The sequence below is a fragment of the Suncus etruscus genome, chromosome 6 (genome assembly GCF_024139225.1).
Source record: "Suncus etruscus isolate mSunEtr1 chromosome 6, mSunEtr1.pri.cur, whole genome shotgun sequence".
NCBI lineage: Eukaryota > Metazoa > Chordata > Mammalia > Eulipotyphla > Soricidae > Suncus > Suncus etruscus.
Window position 1 is genome coordinate 131676541 of NC_064853.1, and position 24477 is coordinate 131701017.

General features: G+C 41.1%; 1 protein-coding gene across 1 annotated transcript in view; it reads left to right on the plus strand.

Moving 5' to 3' along the window:
• DOCK2 (dedicator of cytokinesis 2) overlaps positions 1–24477 on the plus strand; it is a 442819-nt gene that overhangs the window by 388698 nt on the left and 29644 nt on the right. Inside the window, exons 32-37 of the mRNA XM_049775655.1 lie at positions 510–610; positions 701–759; positions 11746–11894; positions 17918–18003; positions 20627–20783; positions 22709–22749. Of these exons, the coding sequence (XP_049631612.1) occupies positions 510–610; positions 701–759; positions 11746–11894; positions 17918–18003; positions 20627–20783; positions 22709–22749 (593 nt within the window). The remainder of the gene's footprint in view (positions 1–509; positions 611–700; positions 760–11745; positions 11895–17917; positions 18004–20626; positions 20784–22708; positions 22750–24477) is intronic.

Here is a 24477-nt window from a genome sequence, read left to right on the forward strand (position 1 = left end):
TTTGAAACTACTGTACTAAGAGGAAAGAGAAGGCAAATATTCTAAGAAAGGATGGCCTGCGTGCTGGTCCTCTGAGCTGTCGATAGAATTTGGGAAGACATCCAAAGTCGCTAGGAATCTCTGAAATACTTATCCCTCATCACCCTCTAATTCTAGGGCAGAGAACCAACTCACTAGGGCATCTGGCTGGGGTGAGTTATTTGTCTTGCAGAAAAGAAAATGAAGCAAAACATAACAACTACCAAAAAAAAAGTCCCCAAAATTCTCACCCAGGCAGTTGTCAGAGAAGAAGCATGGTCAGCACCTAGAGAATTCTGTCCATTGTTCTTGCTTTGTCTGGGGATGTTCATTTTCAGAGTTGGTGCCAATTAGAAAATTGCAGTGCACAGAATTAAACTGGTCTGCCTCTGTCTTCTGCCACCTTCATAAATTATTCACATTACCCAGTGTTTCATATGCTTTGCCTCTTCAGACCTCTCCATGACTGCTTTCTGCTCTTTCTTTTACAGCTGTGGAACAACTATTTTCATCTGGCAGTGGCTTTCATCACGCAGGAATCTCTGCAGCTGGAGCAGTTCTCACATGCCAAATACAACAAAATCCTGAACAAGTAGGTGGCATGTGTGGCCCTCCTGAAGAGAGGGGTACATGAGATTCTCTGAAGATAATGCCTGAAGCCAGTGCCTTTGGTTTTTCCTAGATATGGGGACATGCGACGGCTAATCGGCTTTTCCATCCGTGATATGTGGTACAAGCTTGGTGAGTAGATGCCATTGCTATGTGCAGACAGCTGTATCTGTTCATACCAAAATCTTGAAGACCATATGTCAAAAGACTAGAGGAGTTTCATCAGTGGGAGCTAGAAATAACCTATTTATCATTTCACAAACCTGTAAGAATAGTCTGATGAGGATGTCGCCAACCCATCTCACAGACAGCTGCTGATCAGCTCCTTAAAGATTTTGGAGGCATAAGGAGCTTAAACTTGCTAGAAGGGAAGGCAATTGGCAATGAAAACTCATGACTATATGTGTAATACACATGCTTTCTGCTAAGTGGACTGGCCTGTGTCCTGAGTCACAGTGTGACTGTGTGGTCCAGCATTATGGGAGAATTGGTTCCATGATGAAGGTCTTTGGGTCTCATGAAAGGGCAATAGAAAGCAGGAATGGAATTAGGAAGACAATTACATAAGAGTCTGATTTTGGCCAGTGCAAAAGAGATCTTATAAAACCTTCCTACTGCCTTCTACAAGATGAGAACAAATTCTTCCCTCCTTTTCTTGATCATAGTACATGTGGAGACAAACAACTTTCATGATATCAAACATCTACCCAGTACAGGAATTGGTTTTGATGCCATCAGGATGAAAACCACATGACTTCTCAAGGCCTGAATCTTGCTCCATTAAAAAAAAAATGGAAGGAGGGTGGGGGTGATAGTTAAACAAGTAAGGTATTTGCTTTTTATGTGGCTAACCAAAGTTTGATCCCTGACATTCCCAAGCCTACCAGCAGTGATTCCTGAGTGCAGAGCCAGGAGTTACCACTGTGTAGAGCCAAAAAAAAAAAAAAAAAAAAAAACAAATAAATGGAAAAAAGGAAGGAAAGGAGGGAGAGGATGATTGGATATGCAGATAGGTAGATGGGCAAGTGATAAGTCAATGAGGGTAGGATGAATTAATAATTATTACTTTTTTCCCTCTGGTTGTTGTATAGCCTCTTTGACTCTTCCTATGACTTGGGATGCTGACTCTCTTTAGTAAGGGAACTTCCTGGGATTATAACTGAATCCACTTAAGTAACTACCCCTAACATTAATGTTTACCCCCCCCAGAGATCTTAGTGTGTGCTTTTTCATCTGACCCCCTAAAGAGAAGTTTTCTGCCCTCTCTAGCAATGTCTACCATTGTAAGGGAGGTTTAGTTGGTAGACCATCATTTGGGGTTTTCTGCATGCAGGCAGCATGGGACTTAGACTCTGCAAACTTTATAACAAGAGGACTTTGGATTGGCCACAACATGGCGCTTTCTCTATTGATTACTGTGCAATGGTGGATTATGCATTCCACAATCCCCAGAGAGGGAGAGGGATCCCACGCCCCTGTCTGGGTAGGACAAGAGATACAGGTCTACCAGCAATTCTGACACAAGAAATAATCCGCACACAGTTGAGAAGATATGGCAGGCCAGAAACTCACACCACAAGCTGTTCACCCACAAGTCGTCACTCCACCATGTGGAACCACAAACCTAGTTGGCAGTTCCTCCTCCAGGCCTTCTGAATAGCCTTTATTGGGATTAACCAAGCCTCCCAAGGGGAGGGGGAAAAGCCAGATGAGGAGGCAATGTGTCAATGTGCTATTTATGTAGGTCTCCCTCTTGCTTCCTGATATGTGCTTGCAAAGCAATAAATTTTCCTCTTAGTACCACTTTTGCTGTGTCCCATAAATTCTGATAATTTGTGTCTTCATTAGCATTTGTTTCTAGGAATCATTTGATTTCCTCTTTGATTTCCTCTTTGACCCACTGGTTGTTCAGTAGTAGGCTGTTTAATTTTTAGTTGTTATGGTTTTTCTTCTGTGTCCCTTTTTTCGTTCTAATTTCAGTGGCTTGTAATCTGAGAGGGTAGACTGCACGATTTCTATCCTCTTGATTTTATGGAGGTATATTTATGGGTCAGCATGCAGTCTATATTGGAGAATGACCCATGTGCATTGGAGAAAAATGTGTATCTAGGTTTCTGTGGCTGGAGTGCTATATATAAATATATATACTTATATATATCTGCTAGCCCACTTTCTTCCATTTCTCTTTTCAGAGCTAGTATATTCTTGTTGGGTTTAAATCAGGTTATACTATAAGGGGTGACAGGACCGTATTGAGGTCTCCCACTATTATTGTGTTGCTATTGATGTCTTCTTTCAGATTTATCAACGATTGTATTAAATATTTTGCTGGTCCATAATTGGGTGTGTATATGTTTAGGAGTATGATTTTTTTCTGATGTACATACCCCTTGATTATTAGGAAATGTCCATCTTTGTCCCTTATGATTTTTCTGAGTCTAAAGTTTATGTCATTTGTTATTAATATGGCTACTCCAGCTTTTTTTAAGGGATTATTTGCTTGGATGATTTTTCCTCCAACCTTTGATTGAATCTGTGTTTGTTTTGAATTTCAAATGTGTTTCTTGTAGGCAGCGAATGTTGGGTTCAGTTTTTTGATTCATTTTGCCACTCTGTCTTTTAACAGGTACATTTAGCCTATTGATATTGAAAGAGATAATTATCATGGAATTTAGAGCCATCTTTATGTATAAGTGTGGTGTGTCTTTAGGCCTGTCTTGTCTTGAAGTAGACCTTTCAGTTTATCTTTTAAGGCTAATTTTGAATCTGTAAAGTTTTTGAGCTGTTGTTTGTCTGTGAAGAGATGTATACTTCCTTTATACCTGAAAATGAGACTGGCTGGGTGAAGCATTCATTTCATTGAGTTTTGTCACTATATCCCACCACTGCCTTCTGGCCTTGAGGCTTTCTTGTGACAGGTCTGCTGTAAACCTTAAGGGTGCTCATTTGAATGTAATTTTCCTTTATGATCTTGCTGCTTTCAGTATTCTATCTCTATCTGTGGGATTCGTCATTGTTACTAGGATGTGTCTTGGTGTGCTTTTCTTCAGGTCTTTTTTAACTGGTACTCTTCGGGCATGCAGGATTTGGTTGCATGAAGTCTTTAACTCTGGGAGTTTCTCTGTAATGATGTCCTTGACTGCTGATTCTTCCTGGGTCTCTGGGGCTCCAATAATTTTATGTTGTTTCTGTTGAGTTTCTCAAAGACTTCTATTTTCATCTGTTCACATTCTTTGAGCATCTTTTCTATTGTCTGATCATTTGCTTTAAGGTTCTTTTCCAATCTCTTCAGCTGTATGAAGTTTCTCTGCATCTCATCTTCCAACTCACTGATTCTGTCCTCAGCTGCTGTTATTCTGTTGGAGAGGCATTCTATTGAGGTTTTCATTTCATCTACCGAGTTTTTCAGTCCTGTTATTTCAGTTTGGAGTTTTCTGATTTCTATCTTTGTGGTCTGTTCAGCTTGATCTATGTTTTCTTTGAGTTCTCTGAATATCTGGAGGAAGCATTTTTATCAGTATTTTCACCCCTACCCCATTAGGCAGGAATTCAGTTTTCTTCTCTATCTTTATATTTCTAATCAGAGTAGTACTTAAATCATATGCTCTGAAAGTTAAACCAAGAGAACCAAGAACTAGGGTTCTTTCAACTTTTGGGGTAAGGTAATTCTTCAATGTGGGGGCCTCCTTAGACATTCTAAGATATATAGTATATACAAGTGTTTCCCCTAATCACAGTGGAACCTTACCTGATGTCACAGTCTGGTCTGAATTTTAAGACCATAGTCATAGAGAAACCCCACCATGCCACTGTTTTCCTAGCCATCCATGTCTTTCTCAATCTTTTTTGTTTCTGACTTTAGCTAAGGACAGAGATCAAGAGTGCACAGTGTGGGCCAGAACTCATCTAGCACAGCCATTTCTTCCTCTCTTGTTGACAACACAATCCCATCTTCTAGTCTTTCAAAGAAACCAGGAAACAATTTAAAAATGTGTTTTCGACTATATAATACTGATGCTAACTAGCTGAAAGTTTTTAAACATTGGATTTTCACACAGAAATGAGGGGCCCAAATGCAATGTGCGCACTCATTTACAGTCTTTGCTTTCCAATAGAAAGAGCAGACAAAGCCATGCAGACTTGCTTTCCCAGCTTCCACTGCCACAATTGCAAAACAGGGATCTGAGCTTTGTTTTGTGCCCCATTATTCTACACAGTCTGCTCTTTTCTGAATGTCCTTCATTTTCATTGTTTTGCACACAGAGATTTTAGTTAGATATAGATTATGTTTTGGCAGACATTCCTGCACTCCCAATTATGCTGATGAATGAAAAGATGTTACCAAATATTCCACCTGCTTCGAATAACAGATCATCAGTGCTGGAAAGGTCTTTAGAGATGATATTGCCTAGCATTTTTTAAACATTTATTTTTAGCTGGGCCCAATTAAAAAAAATCTCATGCTCCATATATAAATTGGATGAGAATTTGAACTATTCTAATTGAAATAGTGTAGATGATTGGGTAGGGAGACAAAATTCACTATGCTAGTATGTTCCTAAGTACCCCCATATAGATTCTGAGGGTTTTCTGAAAGAAATCTTGAAGCAATTTAGAGACTACTTAGAAGCTACAGGTATATCCAACCCATTGTTTCACCAAGAGGAAAACTGAGTTACAAAGTATAAAAAATTATGTACAAGATCACAAAGTAGTTTTGAGGTAGAATCAAGCACTCTAACCTGAGATTCTTTGATGCTTGCAAAAATCTATAAGGTGAATTAATGGACTTGAATGATATACTTGTCAGAGCTCTGACATTGCAAAACCAAGATGCTGATTTGTGATTGCCTTCAGCAGAATGGGAATTTATCAAATGGGGAAGGGAAAACAATCTCCAAAGGACAGGGGCAAAACCCCTCTGGTATTCAGGGCAACTGGTACCCTGCATTATGGTTAATGATACCTGTGTCTGTGAGGAATACTGTTCTATGGCCTTTCTTTGATGAACTCCCCCACCATGCTTACATCAAGCCTCCAGTCATCCATAAGGCTGCTGCTCCAAGAGAGAGTTCTGGAGAAGTCAAACAAAGCCACCAGTTTTCACTGTAGAAAACATGGATGCTTTGGCTGAGAGAGGTTCAGCCTATTACTTCTTGACTCCAGAGGCAGAGGAAAGTATATGAGCCTAGATAGGCTTTCTATTTAGTTACTAGTTATTACATGGCTATTATATGGCTATAATTATATCGCTAGTTATCTCATAGTTAATTCTATGACTGCTAGTTGTTTATGTGGTTCTTAGTTATATGGTTATTAGTTATATGACTATTAATTCTATAAATGTTAGTTATCTGGATATTAGTTCTATGGATGTCTTCTCCCTGGCAATCTCTGTTGGAATACTAGACAGAAGGAGAAAGCAGATGAGGTACGGTTCCCTGTCATCACCACCTCCACTGTTTTTTATCTAGTGCTGCTAAATGGGTTATTGGATAATCCAAATTAGACATTGTATGCACAAGGGCCCAGTATAGTCAGAACACTGCATTGAATAGATTGTAAAATAGGTTGATTTGTGAAATGCCCAAGACAGTGAAAATTAGAGGTGATCTGTAGAGTACAGGCTGAGCTCCATGTGCCATGCAGTGACCTTCTTTCCATCTTACTGACTAACTGAACCCTTATTTTTCATTGTTGGTATTGGGGTTTTTCTTCATGTGATAACTATTTTCTCAGTTAAAACTCTTTGTAGCAGGTGTCAGCCTATGGATTCAACTTTGAACAAAAATTAATAAGCAAAAACAAGCTGGTTGGGACACCAAATTTTTTTTTCATTGAAACAAAGGGAAGGAAGAACAAATTCAGTAATAGCAGCACATGTTTTGTCCATAACCTTTCCCCTTGCCACCATGCTCTCCTGTTTTGGAGAGCAGGGACACACCTTGGAAGCCAGGTGTAATATCCACCTGGAAGAACAGAGTGGCCAGCTGCAGAGAAAAGAACAGTTCTAGCTGAGCACGGGAGGAAACCAAAACAGAACTTAGTTTATGCAATATCAGTAGGGTTATTTTTATTCCATTACTAACTGAAACGTCTTAAATGTAAGCCCCCTTTTGCAGGTGAGGTCATGAAGCCCAGAGATGTACAAGGACATTCTCAAGGTCAAAAGCAAGTCAGCAATTCAGCTGAGGCAAAAGTATCTGTCTCTTTATTCCAAGTCTTATATTCTCATTAGTTTTCCTATTGTTTTCAGAACATGAGCATTATCTTCAAAGGGTGTAAAATAACCAGCCCTGTTTTTCAAAGCCCACTGATAATGTGGAAATCATAATTCATGTTAAGGTTTTAAATGTTGTTTTAATGCCCATTGCAATCAGGGCCTCATCACCATGATCATCAGTAGCATCATCTTCTTCTCATCAGGAAAAGATCTGAGCAGCCCTGTGATTATAGGGTGGCTAATTGTGAAGATGATCCCAGGCTAGAAGATTACTTAACATTCTTTGGAGAAAGTCTAGACAAGTGTGTGTGCATGTGAGTATGTGCGCATACATATGCATGTATGTTTTAGTAAGATGGCATTATTGCAAGGAAGTATTAATGGAGAAACTCATATTGTAGCCCAAATTAGGACACTAAGGGGTTAATTCCATGTGTGTTTTTGGATCCTGGCATAATACCCACTTTAGTGTACTCTTCCTGATAGTATAGCTGCATAACATTTGATTTCTGCTTGGAGTGAAGCAATGCACATTTTGCCAAAATGACTTTGTATTAACCATCCCACACTCACTTGGGTTAAAGTTGGCCTGCAGTGTTAACAGTCTTCCTGAGAAAGAAAGATGAATTTCAGTAGCTGGTGGTGCAGCTTCCACAAGTGAGTTGAGCTGTGAGAGCAATTCACAATATTTTTAAGCTTCTATGGTGCCCCCTGCTTGGTTCTAAGCTTCAGGGAAAGGTGGGAGGGTTAAAGAATTATAAAGCATGGACCAACCCTGCAGGTAAGAGCCCACTTTCTAGGTCTAAGTATAGGGCAGACTTCAGAGTTTAGAGAACAAACCAATAGTATTTTCTTCAAAGTGGTATGTGTGGTAAACACCCAAGAGCTCAAGGATATAATTTTTTGAGATCTTTGATTCTCATTTTCTACCACCATTTTTTTTTCACTTATGAGGATCCTGAAATTTTTTTAGGTCTGCCTGGCTAGTCCACAACATTCGCACTGCTTTCACTGTCTATAACTTAATCACACTTTAAAAAGTCCAATCAGTCAGTAAAGTAATACTTGGGTTCCAGGGATTAGGGAAATATTTTGAGAGTTATCTGCCTACTATCATGCTGAATGTTGTTGAATGAATAAATGAACGAATGGAGGTAGAGAGATAGCTCTTCAAAATGCTATTATTTTTATAGTAACTTCTCCCCCAAATCCCAGAAACCACACTGAATTAGGCTGATGGCACTTCTGAAAGACCTTTTCCTCTTCTGCCATGAGCCGTTTCCTCTACTGGAGCCAATTCTTCAATAATCTCACATCTTCCAATGTAATTTCATTTTAATGTTGAGAAAAATTTATCTTCAGTGGTATAAAAATGACATTATTTGAGGACCCACTTTCACTACATGTCATTTTTAATTTAATGTCACAATTTCCAAGAAATTATATCAAATACTCAGATTCACTATACCCTCAACTTGCATGATCTGTTCTGTCCCATTGCAGCTCTCCAGGCCTTGCCCAGGTTCATTCTCACCAGGTTCTCAAAGAATTTCTCTCCTTTCATTCCTTTCCTTTATTCCTTCCTTCCTCCTCACCATCTCTCTTTATTTCCTTACCTCCTTCTTTTTATCCTTACTTCCTTTTTTGTTATTTCTTGCCCTCTTGAATTTTTCTTTTCTCTCCATCTTTTCTCCTATGCCATCATCATGCCCTCAGGCCAAAGTAGCAAAACTGCTTATTTTTGTTACATTTTTTTGGTTAGCTGGTTTTGGTTGAGGAGTCATATATGGCTTTCCTCAGGGATTGCCACTGCCACTGACTTTGTGCTTAGAGACCACTCCTAAAGGAACTCAGGGAGCCATATGTATGCCATATATGGTGCTAGAGATTGAACCCAGATCAGCCACATGCAAGGTAAATGCCCCATTCACTGTTCTATTTTGCCCATCCCCTGATTTCACCCTTACAGTTTCCAGAGAATCCTAGAAGAGGAGGCAATTGCCCTAATTAGTATCCGAGGCCAAAGAGAATGTGGCACCCTTCCAAGGGTCTCAAACTCAATTTACCTGGGGGCCGCAGGAAGCAAAGTCGGGGTGATCCTTGAGTGCAAAATCAGTAGTAAGCCTTGAACATTGGGAGGCGTGACCCAAACAACTAAAACAAAACAAAACAAAAAAAGATTCCTCTAGGGCATGGCCACAAATGTTGTATGGAGGGCCATTTGCGGCCTGCGGGCCACGAGTTTGAGACCCATATAAAAGCTCTGCACTCTCATTACCACCAAATCCTTCCCCAAAGCTTGTATAATTCAATCTTTGGGTTCATCCCGCTGGCTTATTGGCACTTCAAAAACCCTTTCTAATCACTGTCTGCTCCCAGTGAGACTTCCATGGTATGAAAGTCATCTCATAGAGTTACTTTCTTGCCTTTATTTTAGTACAGCAGCCAGTATGTGTCTTGAATGAGGAATTTTCTTCCTAAAATAAGTTTAAATACCATTTTCCACAAGTGTGTATGTGCACCTGCGCATAGAAAAACACATAGATGCATGCATTTGGATGACTGCACACAAACTTCAAGATGTTGAAATTCCTAAACGTGCTTTCACCGGCTGTTATGAGGACCATGGGGTTACACAGAATGTAGATATGAACATCTCTTTCTTTGTCATCTCTCTATTTTTCCAGATATTTCTTCAACTGACTGCACAGACTGCAGGCTCAGACTACCTCAGAAATTTCTCTACAAAATGTCACCTTTTACTTTAGCCCATCTTAAATAATCCTTCTCAGACCCTGTGCTCTCCTGCATCTAACAGCCTTTGTTCCATAAGCAATTTCTCCATTTTATCATGGCTTATCTGACAATTTCCCGTTTATCTTCAACTTATTATTGCTCTCTATTTTGAATTGTAAAACCCCATGTGGCTTGAAAACGACTCACCAGATCTTGAAGGACGAAATTAGAACCCTGTATTAGCAATTACACTAAACCTGGCCAAAAAAATAAGAATGTTTTCCTATTGAACCAATGTGAAGACTTGAGGCTCAAATGTAACCCAAATGCATCTTGTAATGAAGCCAATATAAAGTGTCTTTACATTTTGCTGATTCTCCCATTTCATTTTCACTAATTGAGGATACTCCTAGGATGATGTCTTCGATATCTGAATTCTTGGGAAATTAAGCCTTATTTAGAGTGAATGGAAATTTATTTCTTGTTGCCTTTAATGTTGACTTTTCATCAGCTTTAAGTAGAAGAATTAGTGCCTGATTATGGCCATACTGTTTAAGTTTCTGCACCTTCTCTGTTCCTGTCAAGACCACTAGTATTCTCCCATCTATGGAAAAAGAAAGTCAGGGACTCTGGAGCTCATGAAGAGAAAGATGCAGCTTCTACTGGATCACTGAGATAGGATGGCTCCAATGTGCTTATCTGATGGTGAGGGGGAGAAAACTTCCATACCTACACTCTAGCACAGATGAGGGGCAATCCCACTATGCTTTGCCAATTATGTTATGTTTTGTTGTTATTTTTACTCTATTTAATGAGTGTGCATCATATAGTTGGCAGAGTTGTTCTGAGGCTTCTGGGCCATACCCATCTTTGTGGTATAAGGGAACAATGTGGAGATGACATCCTCTTCAGAAAAACTGCCTTTTGTGGCTTGTTTCAGCCAATCACCATAATACCTGACATGGTACAAGCTGTCCTAGACACTCAATAAATTCACTTATTCTTACAACAACCCCCATAAAAAACTATCAGCATTTCCCCAAATCACAGAAGATGAGGACACTGAGACCTTGAGAGATCTGATCAGTGGCCAAATGACATATCCACACACTTAGACCTACAGTCTATTCCATTTAGCACTGGACAGCTCTGCCGTTGCCACCCCCACCCCAGGAACCCATCTTCTGGGCTATGTGCTGTATACATATTGGCATGTCCTCATGTCTTGACCTTAAAAACTGAACATTGCCATTGCATTCATAAGATGCATATCCAAACTGCATTGTGAGTATGTAGAGGAATTAGGCATATTTAATTCTTCATTCAACAGATATAGCCTAAGCATGTTCTACTCTGTGCAGACACAGACCTGGTTTATACTCTGACAAGACTCTCAGTGGGGAGACAGATGTTCAGCATCTGATTTCACACAGAGACATGGGATTGAAGACTTGGGAGAGCAGAGAAAAGTAGAGGGCAGGTGCCTTACATCCTAGAGGAGAAGAAGCCATTTCGCAGCACATCTGTCCAAGGGACCCCTGAATGTTGTTGGGGAACATGCAAGGAGAATGTTATCAGCATAGGAAAGTGCAAGCACAGGCTTAGGCTAGAAGCAAGGTGAGTTAGAAGGTGGGAATCGTATCTCCCTGGCTGGATGTCCAAAATAAAGCACAGAAAGAGGCTTTATAGTTTATTTGACCTGGCAATGCTATTTCATCCTTCACTGTCCCAGAAGCCACACTCTTAGAGCAGATTCTCAATAGCAAAGTGTACTTTATCTGTTGGTTGAAGCCACTCAAGATGTCAGAAGTGTGGTTTGTGATGCAAATAGCCACAATCTCAAATATCCCTGGTTTGCCATAATCAACGTATCATCAGGCCCCATTTACAGATGAGACTGGGCACCTGACAAGCCTAGAAAACAGCAGCCTCACACTAAGCCCCAGTTATTATCCTTAATAATAGAGCCAAATGTGAGCCTCTAACAGGATTTAATAAGTGCAGAGTTGTCCCCTGGAATGGGCTCTCTGTAAATCACTCTATCCCTGCTAACTGGTATTTTTCCAAGCCTTCTTACATTGTTTTTCTCTAGCCTTGCTCTGTGGCAGACCGATGTATTATAAAATTTTTCACATTCCTCTAACACTCTTCTCTTCCAGGCCAGAACAAAATCTGCTTTATCCCAGGCATGGTGGGACCTATCTTAGAGATGACACTTGTCCCCGAGGCTGAACTCCGGAAAGCTACCATTCCAATCTTCTTTGACATGATGTTATGTGAATACCAAAGGAATGGCGATTTTAAAAAGGTAAAAACAAAATCCTGAGGCTGGAAACTCATGCCGGTGCCCCTGATCCTCAGCCCATTTTCCCAGAGCTCTGTAGGCTTAGGCATCATTCAGGGCTGCAAGGGATGCTTACCGAGGCCCATCTGAGCTGGCCAGTGGGGTCTGGTCATGTTCCCACCGGGAGGGAGCAACTTGTCTAAAACCCCAGGGACTCTGTCCAATATTTTCATGAAAAGTCTAATCTCATTTCATGAATGGAGACTGCTTTCTGGTGCAGCCATGCTTGGAGTTCTGACAGTGGAACAAGAACCCTCTCCTCAGGAAGGGATCTAACTGAGATCTAACTTTATCCAATTTAGGAAAGTTGCCTCTTCAGGGTATTTCAGGGGTCCCCCAATCTTGCCCTGTTATCCTCTTCAGTCTCCATCTCATTTCTAGGTAACCTGACCTCCTCCTCAGTCCTACAGCCTTTAATTCTATACCATCTCCAGCCACTGAAGAATTTTCCTTAAAACAGGTACAGCAAGCAGGTCAAGTCCTTTTGCCAAAGTGTTGATGAGGAAATAATGATCTTAGTAAGGTTTAAGTAAAAGGGCTCAGTGAACTCATTATTCCAGTGTCTCCCTTTTTATTCGCATTTTGTTGAATTTTGCTTTCCAAAGACATTAAGAGAGGACTTATTTATAGAGGTAGTTGATTACAAATTGCCTTACCTTAAAAACCTTTGAGAACCATCATTCTCTCTTGTTCATTGATTCTTTATTCCTCACTCAAAGAACCCAAACCTTTTAACCTTTTAATTCATGACCTCCTTGCTCTGGCCTTCAGTAGAAATTGTTAGCCATTATCTCCTGCTCTTTAAACTGTCACCCTCACCCACTCCACAGCACTCTGGATGAAAACTCTTCAATGATTTGATGCTGAGATCCCAAATGCTCGTAGTGACCCTGCACCTCCCACCTCTTCACCCTCAGTACATTCACAATCATGGTGCTGAGCAAAATAAAGAAAAGCAGCAAGTGCTCCAAATTGTTCAATGGAGGATCTGGAGGAAGAATTGTTCCCTGTTTAAATCCCTTGGGGAGAATACTCAAGTAACACACCCAGAGATATCTGGCACATGGGGGCAGAGTCATGGATCCATGGTAATCCACAATGAAATGACCTATTTTGTTCCCAGCCAGAGCTACACCAGAAGCATCTGGTGGAGCACCTTTCTGCCAGTTGTGTTGGAAGGCATAAGAGGAACAGGAGATTGGTTAGTTGTGGCAATTTCCCAGAGAGGGATTTGTTGAATTTGGGATGAGTAGGAGTTGTCTAATCCAGGAATCCCATAGTCCCTCTGCTTGAAGGTTTGAAAGAAATTAGGCCAAAAAGCTATCTAACACAAATAAGGTAAGGACAGTGGAAGAAGAAAAGGTAGAACCCAAGGCTGAATTTGGACAGCACTTGGGCATCTATCTGCTGCCTTTTATGAGAGCAGCAGAGTCTGAGTTGAGGGAGGGTGCAGGGTGCACCCATAAGATTAAGGGTTTTATGCTTACTCTTGGGACTCCCCCAGAGATTGGTGTCAGATTAGAGGACATCCTGGTAACAACAAAGAAAGTTGTATAAAGACCATAGATCTCAACTTCACAGTTGGGTTGACTACATCACCCCTTCCCAGATTTGCCTGTGGCTGTTCCCCCATCACATATACTACTGATTTTCCATGAATGGGGTCATCCTTGGTCACCATGCTCCAGGCAGGTATTCCTTGAACTCCTGCATCCCAATTGCTCCTCTACCTTTCTCCCTTATCAAAAAAGACAAGGCAATCCGACTGCCTAATGGATGGAAATATCTATTTGGCAGATTTCACCAAGACTGAGTTTTGGCACAGAAAAAGTTAGTGACTCAAGTGGCTGATAATATAAATTAAGAAAGAGCAAAGCAACCCCAGAGTATGTCCTGAGTACCTCCTGACTACTGAACACTGTACTTTGGAGGTTATAGACCTATTCATCTTAGTAGATGATGTACTTCTTCACCTCTCTCAGCCTCAGCTCTTCCCTCTAAAATTGGCATCATAAAGCTGCTGTAGCTCTTCCACCCCCAACTCCTTGGGTGATCATGATCTGGAGCAGATGACAGAGGCTCATGAAGCTATGACTGCTCAGTTGAGGCTGTTCTGTTCCTTCCCCTAAGCCTGCTGTGCCCCCCACCCAGGACAGCTGACACTAAGGTTCCAGAGGAGTCCCCAGACTGATATTCCACTGGTATGATCTCAGATTGAGCCTCCTCAGCAGCCTTGGATTGAAGAAGAGTCCTTTTCCCTACAGAGCATACTGCACTGGGGCCAGGCTCCTCCATGAAGATTCAGGGAAAACAAGAGGATGAAAGCAGCCAATGCAGGGAAGACAGGCTGCAGACACACTGGGATAATAGGCTCCTCAGATTTACTCCCTTCTTCCCCCACATCAGGCTTCGGTGGGGGTGTCATTGCTAACACAATCCTGCCCTGAAAATGTGTGTCAACAGGGCCAGGGCAGTGTTCCCAAAGGGGATGATGCTGTGCCCCTGGGGATGCTAGATTTAGCCGGGGGGTGGGGGTGGGGGGTGGGGGGTGGGGGGGAATCCCTTTTGAATGTTTTTTTATGGAAAGTAGTTTTCAAGGGAGGTTTTTCCTGGGGATTTTTCTGAAAGGTGATCAGTAGACTAAATAAATTTAGGAACCTCCAAACCTCTGAGATAATGTGCTTAGCTCTGCATGTTGACATTATTGTGGTGAGGCCCTCACTGAATAGGTTGGAAATATTTAATAGTTAGATCCTTGGATTACTCCAGGGCGAGTCCTACCATCCCCTTAATTCCATGACATGGGCTCTGCTTTCTCTTGTAAACTCTGCTTTCCATCTTCATCTCAACACTTGTAAATATTGGGTGAGATTAAGATGCTCATGGTGGTGGCAATGTCAAAAGCAGCCTGATGATCATTGCTAGCAACTGGTCTTCCTTACTGCCTTGGTGCCAAGCCAAGATAGAACTTCTGATCTGTGTCCCTATACTCTCTCCCAGCTCCTCTATAAAGGGGGTGCTGTTATAAATATTACTCAAAGGATGAGAAAACAGACTCAGTAGGCAATGTTAACTTGCCCATTGCCAATCGCATGTAGAGAAAGGAGTCAGAGTAAGATTTGAACCAACTCCGATTAATGCCGAGGTGTGTGGCCAGAGCCACTCGTAAACCCATGCCCTGCCTAGAATCTGCCCTGGAGGTGCTGGACTGAGACTTTCCATCTCCACCCACCCCAACGGCCCAGGCGTGGCAGATGTCAGCAGTTCCGCACACTCCCTGGCACCCTATAATTTTCCTCGCATAGGCTTTTATGTGACCCTAGACAAGTGCTTATTTACCCCATCCATGGCTCTGCTCTAAAGTCAAGTTCATCTCACAGGCAAGTGCAGAAATTTACTATTGAACCACTTAAGCAAGAAAAACAATGCTCCTTTTCTTCCCTCAAGCTGCTTTTCAGTAATGTTTAGCAGTCGCAACAATAGCATAAACAGCAGTATGTGAGCTAAGCTCATTCAAACACCAGTTTATGCACTTCCCTTTCACTTTTAGCTTTCTAGCTAAAATCTGTCCCAGTCCTCCAGCTGCCTCATGTGGAGGGGACCCTACTTCTATGTATATTCTATTGATAGGAGACCCACAAACTGTGACCAAGTCTGTCCTGTTCTCTGTTTTTATAAATAATGTGTTTTGTTTGCTTGCTTGTTTCTGTTCTGTTCTCCTCCTCCATGGCTTTTTTGACTACTTATGTTCCCATGGCAAACTTGTGTGGTAGCAGTGAGATTAACTGAGCTGTAGAACTAGAACATTTATTGTCTGACCCTTTAGAGAAAAAAATTCACCAATCATGATGCAACTCTAAAACCTGGTATTAGTAGAATCTGTCAACTTTTCCAGGATGGTGCAGGGAATGGGAAGGACTTTTGAAGCCAGAAGCCTGACATCAAAGCCCACTCTATGATTCCCATATCTGCCCCAAGCTTGGCACAGCAGACAGCTGGTCAGTCCCAAACCCCAACAGTAGATGATATTTGACCTATACATAATGCATCATAAGGGGGACATTTTCAGTGTAACTGGAGGCCCAAATTCTGGCAGTCAGACTCCATCAAGGACTTCTGCTTTCCTATTTGCCTTTCTTCTGAACTCTGCTCTGGCCCAGAAGCTTTCTCCCTCCTGCTCACACCTGTGCTTGCTCTGTCCCTCCACCTGGAATTCCCTTTCTTTTTGTGTCTTACCACAACTCTGTTCATCTTTCTAGGCCTCAAGGGATCACAATCCTGCCCATCTTTCTAGTCCTCAAGAGTCTTCTTCAATAAATATTCCTCCACTGATGGAACTCACAAGAGATGCTTTCTCCTCTATGCTGTGCCGCATGGTGTCTGATCTTTTCCCTCTGCCCTTTAGTGCACAAAAGTAAGGTGACAATGACACCCCCAATGATACACCTCAGAGGGATAGGTGAATAAGGCCCCTGCCTTTCGGCACCCAGACACTCCAACTGACTAACTTGGGATTTAGCCTCTGAGTCCTAGAAGGATCCTGCCCAAATTATTATTCCATTAATTAGGACTTCAGAAAGGCCACTTGTTCATTTGTAAAGACTCTTGACACTGAGGGTGGTGCCAAGCAGGCCCATGCTGCTTTTGAGGTGCTATAGCCTTAAAAAGAAATTTTTGAGCTCTAGACCTCAGAAGCTAATGTGAAAAGACTGAGTGAAAGGAAGCTGGTTAGAATCCAGGAGTACCCAGGAGTTCCCTGGTCCTCATCCCTTCTCCAGGTGCCAGTTTCTCCTTACTGGGGAGAGGAAATAGACTACAAGATCTAGACTCCTGTTAGTCTGATATTAAAATAGTACAGTCTCTTGCATCATGGACATGTAGGTAAAAGAGATGTAGTATAGCCCTTTAAGGTGTTAAATAACTCATGACTTTAACTGGGTAAGATGCTTTTAAAATGAGAGACTAAAACAATTGTATATTCTTTTGGCTTCAGAACAGTAACAAGATTTGGTTAAATTGTAGATGCATGCTTTTTAACTCACTTGGATAGTCAGTCTCATCTCCAACTATTACAGTTGTCAGTAAGCCTGATTCTGAGGTCTCAAGGACTTTGTCATAGCTTCAGGTATGGCTGGAAGCTTAGAAATGGCGTTAGTTTTCTATTACATCTCCACCCTGTTTTCCTCTGTATTGGTGTGATTCTCAAACTCTTGTATTACAATAATATCAATAATTCTCTCTCTCTTGCAATGCAGGCTCTTGCATTAAAATAATTGTCCTCAATTTCCAATATTTAATTTTTATCTTCACATTGCGCAGAAAGACTCTTTACTTGTATTTCCCACTAAGCCTAATGTCTCAGACCCATTAACTTAACCCGAGCCTCTGGCATTTCTGGGGCCTGGATGATGCACAAAAAGAACTAATATTGTTTGTGTGCCTACACCTGAAACACGGGAGGTGCGGTGACCTCTGTTAGTCCCCCAGATGAGGTCTGCTATGACTATCAGATTACAGGCAGAAATGCTAGCTGCCCACACAAACCTGCCTTTTCCTGAGAGGGTAATGTTGTCACAGACCTTTTTTTGTACATGCCATGACTTTGCTCAGATTACTCTTTCCTTCTGCAAGTGTTTATTATAAATTTTCAGAATAAGTTTGAGTAGCATGAGTGAGAGAAACTTTCCTAACTCCCCTTTCTCTCTCCATCTTTCAGTCAATCCCTGATCTTTCCTCATGCCCTCCCCCATTCATCTTTCCATTATAATACTGTAACACTCCTTTTTCTCTCAACTCTCTGGAAATGTCTAAAGGGTTAAAAACATACTGTCCTTTTTTTTGCATTTTTGTCTCCCATATCTAATCTGGGAAATGATGGGCACTCCTGAAAGCTTTGTTTAAAAGAATGAATTGTTAAAAGAATGAATCATTTCAACAACCGAGTGTTCTCATTTATTAATATTGATCTTCCTCTCCATTTTCCCTAGTTTGAAAATGAAATCATCCTCAAACTGGACCATGAGGTGGAAGGGGGCCGTGGGGATGAGCAGTACATGCAACTACTGGAGTCCATGTAAGTTCAATGTTCTGCATGGGAAGGGCAGACAGGAAACTTGGAGCTCTTCAGGGCTTTGTCCTTTCTGAACAGCCACCAGGAAGATTGTGGGCATTGGAGAAAATAAACTCTGGAAAGAAGCCTAACACAGCCCTCTGATCTCTGGAGTGGCTGTTCTTTTAAAAAAAAGGGCTGTACCAAATAAAGAGAAGCTTTGCTGAGTTTGGAAAAGAGAATGGTTGACTTTGTTATCTTAGCCATGAATAATTCTTCCCCTTAGCTCCTTTTTCATTATTAACTTGGACAGATACTGGCCACATTCAACTATGGATTAAGCAGCATAGTGCTCTCTTCCATCCCCTTTAGTTCCCATTACTCCCCAAGGGACTTAGAGCAGAAAAGTATCCAATTCGAGGAAGCTTGGCCAAACTAGTTGCATGGATCAGCTCAGACCTGAACAAAAGTCTTGTCTGCATCCAGTCCCTAGGCCAGGCAAAGCAGTAACAGCAGACTCCACTTTGTAATTGTGTGGACTCTACTTTGCTTTGGAGGCCTTCATGTAGGCTATTGGAATTCACCTGAAGTGTGCATTCCTGTAGCTTTTTGCACACAGAATTCTTGCAACCCTGTCCCCATCCTGTCATTGTGAAGAACCCAAGTGTCGCATTTTGTGGAGAGCAGAAGGCCACCATCTGCCCCTAACTATCCTGAGGAAAAAGAGACATTTTGCCCAAGTCATTATTCGTCTCTAGGTTCTAAAAAAAGTATTGACCAGAAGAGAAACCACAGACCACTGGCAATTTCCATTTTTTATCAGTGAAGGGGGCTCTGCAGTTGTCCTCAGATGATCAGCAGGATTTTTAAATCCTTCCTGAGCAATTATTTATAAAAAAGAGTCCTTAGAGGTTGAGGAAATTAAAAACAGCTCATTATTTTTCTCCAGAGTTGTGAGTGATTTTTTCAAAATCAATCAAGCCCAAACTGAGGAGTCCAGGAGCCGAGTTTAAAATGTTTATGCCTCAGTTTCCTTATCTCAAAATTTGGGATAAAAATGTGCTCCAGCTCTAAATTTCTGTTAAGATTAAGCAACAACTACAAAAAGTTCTTTTCTTCTTTTTCTTTTTCTTTCTTTCTTTCTTTCTTTCTTTCTTTCTTTCTTTCTTTCTTTCTTTCTTTCTTTCTTTCTTTCTTTCTTTCTTTCTTTCTTTCTTTCTTTCTTTCTTTCTTTCTTTCTTTCTTTCTTTCTTTCTTTCTTTCTTTCTTTCTTTCTTTCTTCTTTCTTTTTTTTTTTTTTTTACCATACCCGGTGACACTCAAGGGTTATTCCTGGCTATGTGCTTAGAAATCACTTCTGGCTTGTCCATATGGGACACCAAGGGATCGAGCCACACTCTGTCCTGGGTCAGCTGCATGCAAGGCAAATGCCCTACCGCTGTCCACTGCTCCAGTCCCAACAAAAAGTTCTATGACATGATCAACATTGTTTCCAGGAGCTAGTCAGGAGTCTAGGAAAATTGGGTGAATCTCCATGGATAGATTGGGGTCCTGGAGCCCTGTCCTTCCCTGGCCTTTTTCCTCATTAGGGCTTCTAGCCTGACATGGCCCTCTCTGAACACAGCACTCACTGAGTATGACCATGTGCATATCTCCTCTCTGAGCACGGCCATTTGTGTGTCTCCAGGACTACAGCCAGTGGTATTCAGGTGGCAACTGTATCCCTGCTCCCTGCCCTAGGCTTGAGTGAGGATGAGTCTCAGCAGACATGTGCTGAGTACAGGGCGGACATCCTCCCAAGTTCTCTGAGTCCCCATTTAATTAGTCTGCCTGTCTCAAAAGGAGGGTCCCCCTTGAAAGGATGGGTGAGAAATATTCCACCTCCTCTGTTTCCTTGTTGGAATTTGGTGGTGAGAGGCATAGAAGCTGTTGCAAGACAGTTGCTATTGACCAACAGGGCAGTCTTGCTCAAGTTAATAGATCTCTCCACACCGTAGTTTTTCTGTCTGCAAATATCCCAGCTCATTGAACTGTTATGGGATATTAAATGTGTTAAAATTTGTAAAATGTTTAGAATGATGCCTGAAACTTGGTAAGCTGTATCAAGTTGGTTCAATAAAGAACAAATATTGTTGTAAGGTCTCATTTTCTCATTGAACTATCTATTTTGTAGAGCCTTTCATGTCAGAGCATATTGATCTCTCGTACTTTTTTGTGGTGTTATTGAATTATATTTGTGAATGTGCTTGAATGCCTTTTTACTATAATTATGAACATGTAAGATTATACCAACTATTTCACAGTTAGATACTATTTGTATTTTAAGTATATCCTTGCACACATGTGGAGCATTTCCATATAAAAGGTTCACCGAAGATCAATTATTAGATGTTAGGATATGTACACAAATTCAATACCTGAATATACAATATGGACAAGCAAGAATATGAATGAATGAATATGGGGAGCCTGGATTCATTTGGAATATTTTTATGTAAAATAAGCCATTTAACAATGGCTTCAATGAACTAGTTTATTTAGAATGTGTTTAACCACACTTTACCTCCTGCCCCAGTTTCCAGCACATTCTTCCTTGTCCCTGAACTTGTTACTGCTCATCCACCCCCACCCCCACCTATATCCACAGCCTGATGGAGTGTGCTACCAAGCACCCAACCATTTTTAAGTCAGTGGAGAACTTTGTGAGCCTGGTCAAAGGCCTTCTGGAAAAGCTGCTGGATTATCGAGGTGTGATGGCAGACGAGAGCAAGGACAACCGCATGAGCTGCACCGTGAACCTGCTGGTATGTGGGACTTGTCACCTCTGCACAGTAGAGTCGGAGGGAAGGCCAGAGACCTAGATTTCATTAACACTTGGTTTAAGGAAGCAGACTAAGGGCTTCAAACATCAGACATAGGATTGGATCCCTGATCTGCCAGCTCCTTGTCTTGATTCAAATGATTTGGCTAGTTTTCTAAGCCTGAGTTTCCTTATATATCACATGTAAATAAATAGCCCCTCTGGCATCACAAAGAAGGAAGGTGTCGGGGGACAGGGGGGTTAAAAGCATGCTCTTTGAAGTCAGAACCTTCTCACCTTCTCTCTGATAAAGGAGCAGTCTTAGAAGTTCTATGGAGCTTTAATGTGCTTGTCTGTTCCATGGAGAAACTAAGATTTCCTGTTTCATTGGATTGTGTAATCCTGGCTAACCTTGCTAACCAGAGCAACTGATCCCATCATCCTGCTCATTATACCATCTCATATGAGCTCCCATGTAGTCGGCTCCCAAATAGCTCTTTTCATCTGACCTTGTGATGCTCAAAGACAGATAGTAGCAATGCCTCAGACTTACTATGTCAGCCTACCCTGAAATGTTTTAAATGAATAAATGGGGCTAACAGTTCATGACACATCCAACTCATGAATCTCAATTCCCTAACATTCCCCAGACTCCAAATTATAAATCCTGTTCCCACGATTTTCTTTTGAGTAGTCTCCACTTACTCTAAATAGATTCTTTTTTTTATCAGCTTAGATATTACAATTGATTTTCAAAATACAAAGGAGAGTTTCACAATCCTAATACAGCACAAAGAATTCATTGCTAATGACTCTACCAGGTCAAGTATAAGTAAAACAAAGCATAAAAAGGGGTTTTCTGGAAGTTTCGGAGTTTGTGAAGATTGAAGATGGTTGAAATGAATGACTTTTCATAGTCACACTATAAAGTAGGGAGGAAGCTCAGGACAGAGAATTTCAAGACAGAGACTCTGATAGCATTGTGTCTAACTTTAGCCACCCTAGCTGTGAAAGAATATTCAAGGGAAATGAGACTCAAGACAACTTAGCTCCTCATAAAAAAAACACCTGGGTGCATAACCTTCTCGCAGTTCCCCAGGTGCTGAAATACCTGGGTATTTTCTAGGCTCGAGGAACCTGTGGGTGCATATGGGTTTAACTAGGTTTCTCTTACAGTCTGGCTTATAGCTTGGATTATGCCCTCTGGATCAGAATCTATAAGGATTCATTTTAATGGCACCAGTGCTAGAGAGAGTTCACTGCAATGCAGGGCCTGCTTTGTATACTGGAGCCCTAGCCTTAATCAGGAGCACTGCATACTCCTTTCTAGCACCCAAGCCAGGAACAGCCCTTTTGCACAACCTCATGTACACTAAAGACAAATAAATGAACAAGATGCACAGCTTTCTGGTGATGGAACAGAATTTGGGCTTGACCGATATCACCTTTGTTTAAAGGGTTTGGCTGTGGAATCTCATTTTTATCCCCTGGTGGGGGTTAAACTCTATCAGGAGTGAGGGTCTATCATATCTTATGCATATCACCCTAAGCATGGCTATTACTCTGATTCCAATTCTGATTCTGTGCACAAAGTCTCAGCTTCTACAGAGCACGCCAGGCTGCCTTTCCTAGTAGATTTATCAGGACACCCAGTCCCCCATCTTGGCAGCCTACCTGTTGGCATGGCCAACAGCTCACCTGCACTTCTTGGCATGTGATAGCTGTGATGTTGCCTGGCTCCCTTTATGGTTGAAGGAGCAGGCAAGTAACTTTCTATGTGGAAGTGAGGCATTTTAAAAGTAAACATTTGGGTCCCATCCCTGATATCCATATAGCACATAGCAGCCTACCTCTCCCCACCCTCAGTTTTCCACCCCTGCCAAACTGCAAACAAAAAACACTCATCTGTGTTTTTCTTTCCCTATCTAGAATTTCTACAAAGACAACAATCGAGAAGAGATGTACATTAGGTAAGATTCTTAAAACACAGGCCTGATGTGCTACTCTTCTGTCCAGTGGCCATCAGCAGCTGTCTACTACATTCCAGAGAGCACTTAAACTTATCTTCTTGATGCTCAGCTTCACTGTGTTCAGATTTCTACCAACCTCCCTCCATTCTCCTGGTGTCCTCTTCTGACCTCTTGGTGTTCCCTGCCCTGCTGTGCTCATTTTCCATCCCCACACATCATCCTCTCCATAACCGGCTTCTGGATGGAGCTGGCCAGTTGCATTTGTTACTGGATTGACAAGTCCTTAGACCTTCTGATTTCTGAGGCATGTCCTTAGACTTCTGGCCAAACCCATTTCAAAGGGAAAACAACACTAATATGCTCAAAACCTGCTTCCTTGTAGGCATTTAAAAGAAAACTCTTCCAGCATACTGGGAAGAGTGTTTTTTGGGACATTAGCCTGGAGCAAAGAACTCCCTTGCCAATTTTCCTCAGAATCTTTTTTTTTTTCATTTTTTATTACTGTTATTTTTACTTGTTTCAAAAATAAAGCATACTTATTACCAAAAGAGAAAAATGTCATAATATGCAGACAAAGAAAAAAGTTTAAATGAAATAAACTTCCATCATCCATACATATTTCTAGATTCTTTGATATTTATATAGATCATTTTTTTGCAAAAACTAAGATCATATTTATGTAATTAATTCTTTGCTTGACAAGAATTCCATGTCAACAGATATATTTCAGTATCATGTTCAATGAAACTATGAAAGTCTTTTCCCAGAATGTAATAGAGTTTATATAAGCCAATACTTTATTATCTAGGTTGTTTCTCACATGTTTCTAGCATAAATAACAGAACAGTCAAATTCGTGGATATATATCTTTGTGAATATCTTTATGAGGCTAAAGCCACAAAGTAACCAGGTTAATAAGCAAAGAACTCTTAAGGTTTTGTTTTGTTTTGTTTTTTAATGCAGAGACTACACCTAGGTCTCGTGCATGCAAAGGCATGCACTTTGTCTCTAAGCTATATTTCCAGTCCAAGATTTTGACCCTTTCTTTTTATTTGTTTTGAGGCCACACTCAGCTGTGCTAAGAGATCACTTCTGGCAGGTTTAGGGGATACTGTAGGGTGCTGAGGATTGATCCTGGATCAACCTCATGCAAAACCAGTACCCACTGTCCAATCACTCCAGCCTCCTGCTTTTGGCCCTGTTGTCAATAGCCAGAGACTTCAAGCAGGAACTCATTCTGTTATTAATTAATTAATTAATTAATTCTGCTAAAAGTATTGCCCATATTTTAGGCACTTAGTTTAATATTATTTCAGAAATAGAAGCTTTCATTTGGATAAAAGGTAATTCCATATGTTTTCCTAACTGAAATAGTGTTTATGTCTAATTTCAGCATAAGAAGTTTAAAGGTCTGAAGAGTCCTTTTTTCTCTGTTACCCTGGATATGTCACTCTGTCTCTCGAGGCTAAATTTCCTCCATTGAGAATGTTCTGTTTTACCTTCTGTTCCAAGGATCAATGCGATGCTATAGGTGAAAGCCTGGTACCTGACACCCACCTCCTCCAGCCTCTTTCCAGCTTTGGAAACACAGATGGCAAATTCCACATTTATGCTAAGTTTCAGAAATCTGAGAAAGATAGTAATCTAGAAAAATTACATTTTTATATAAGGCATAATCTGACATTCAAAAGTATTTGCAATTGCCTGCCAAATCATTTATATTTACTT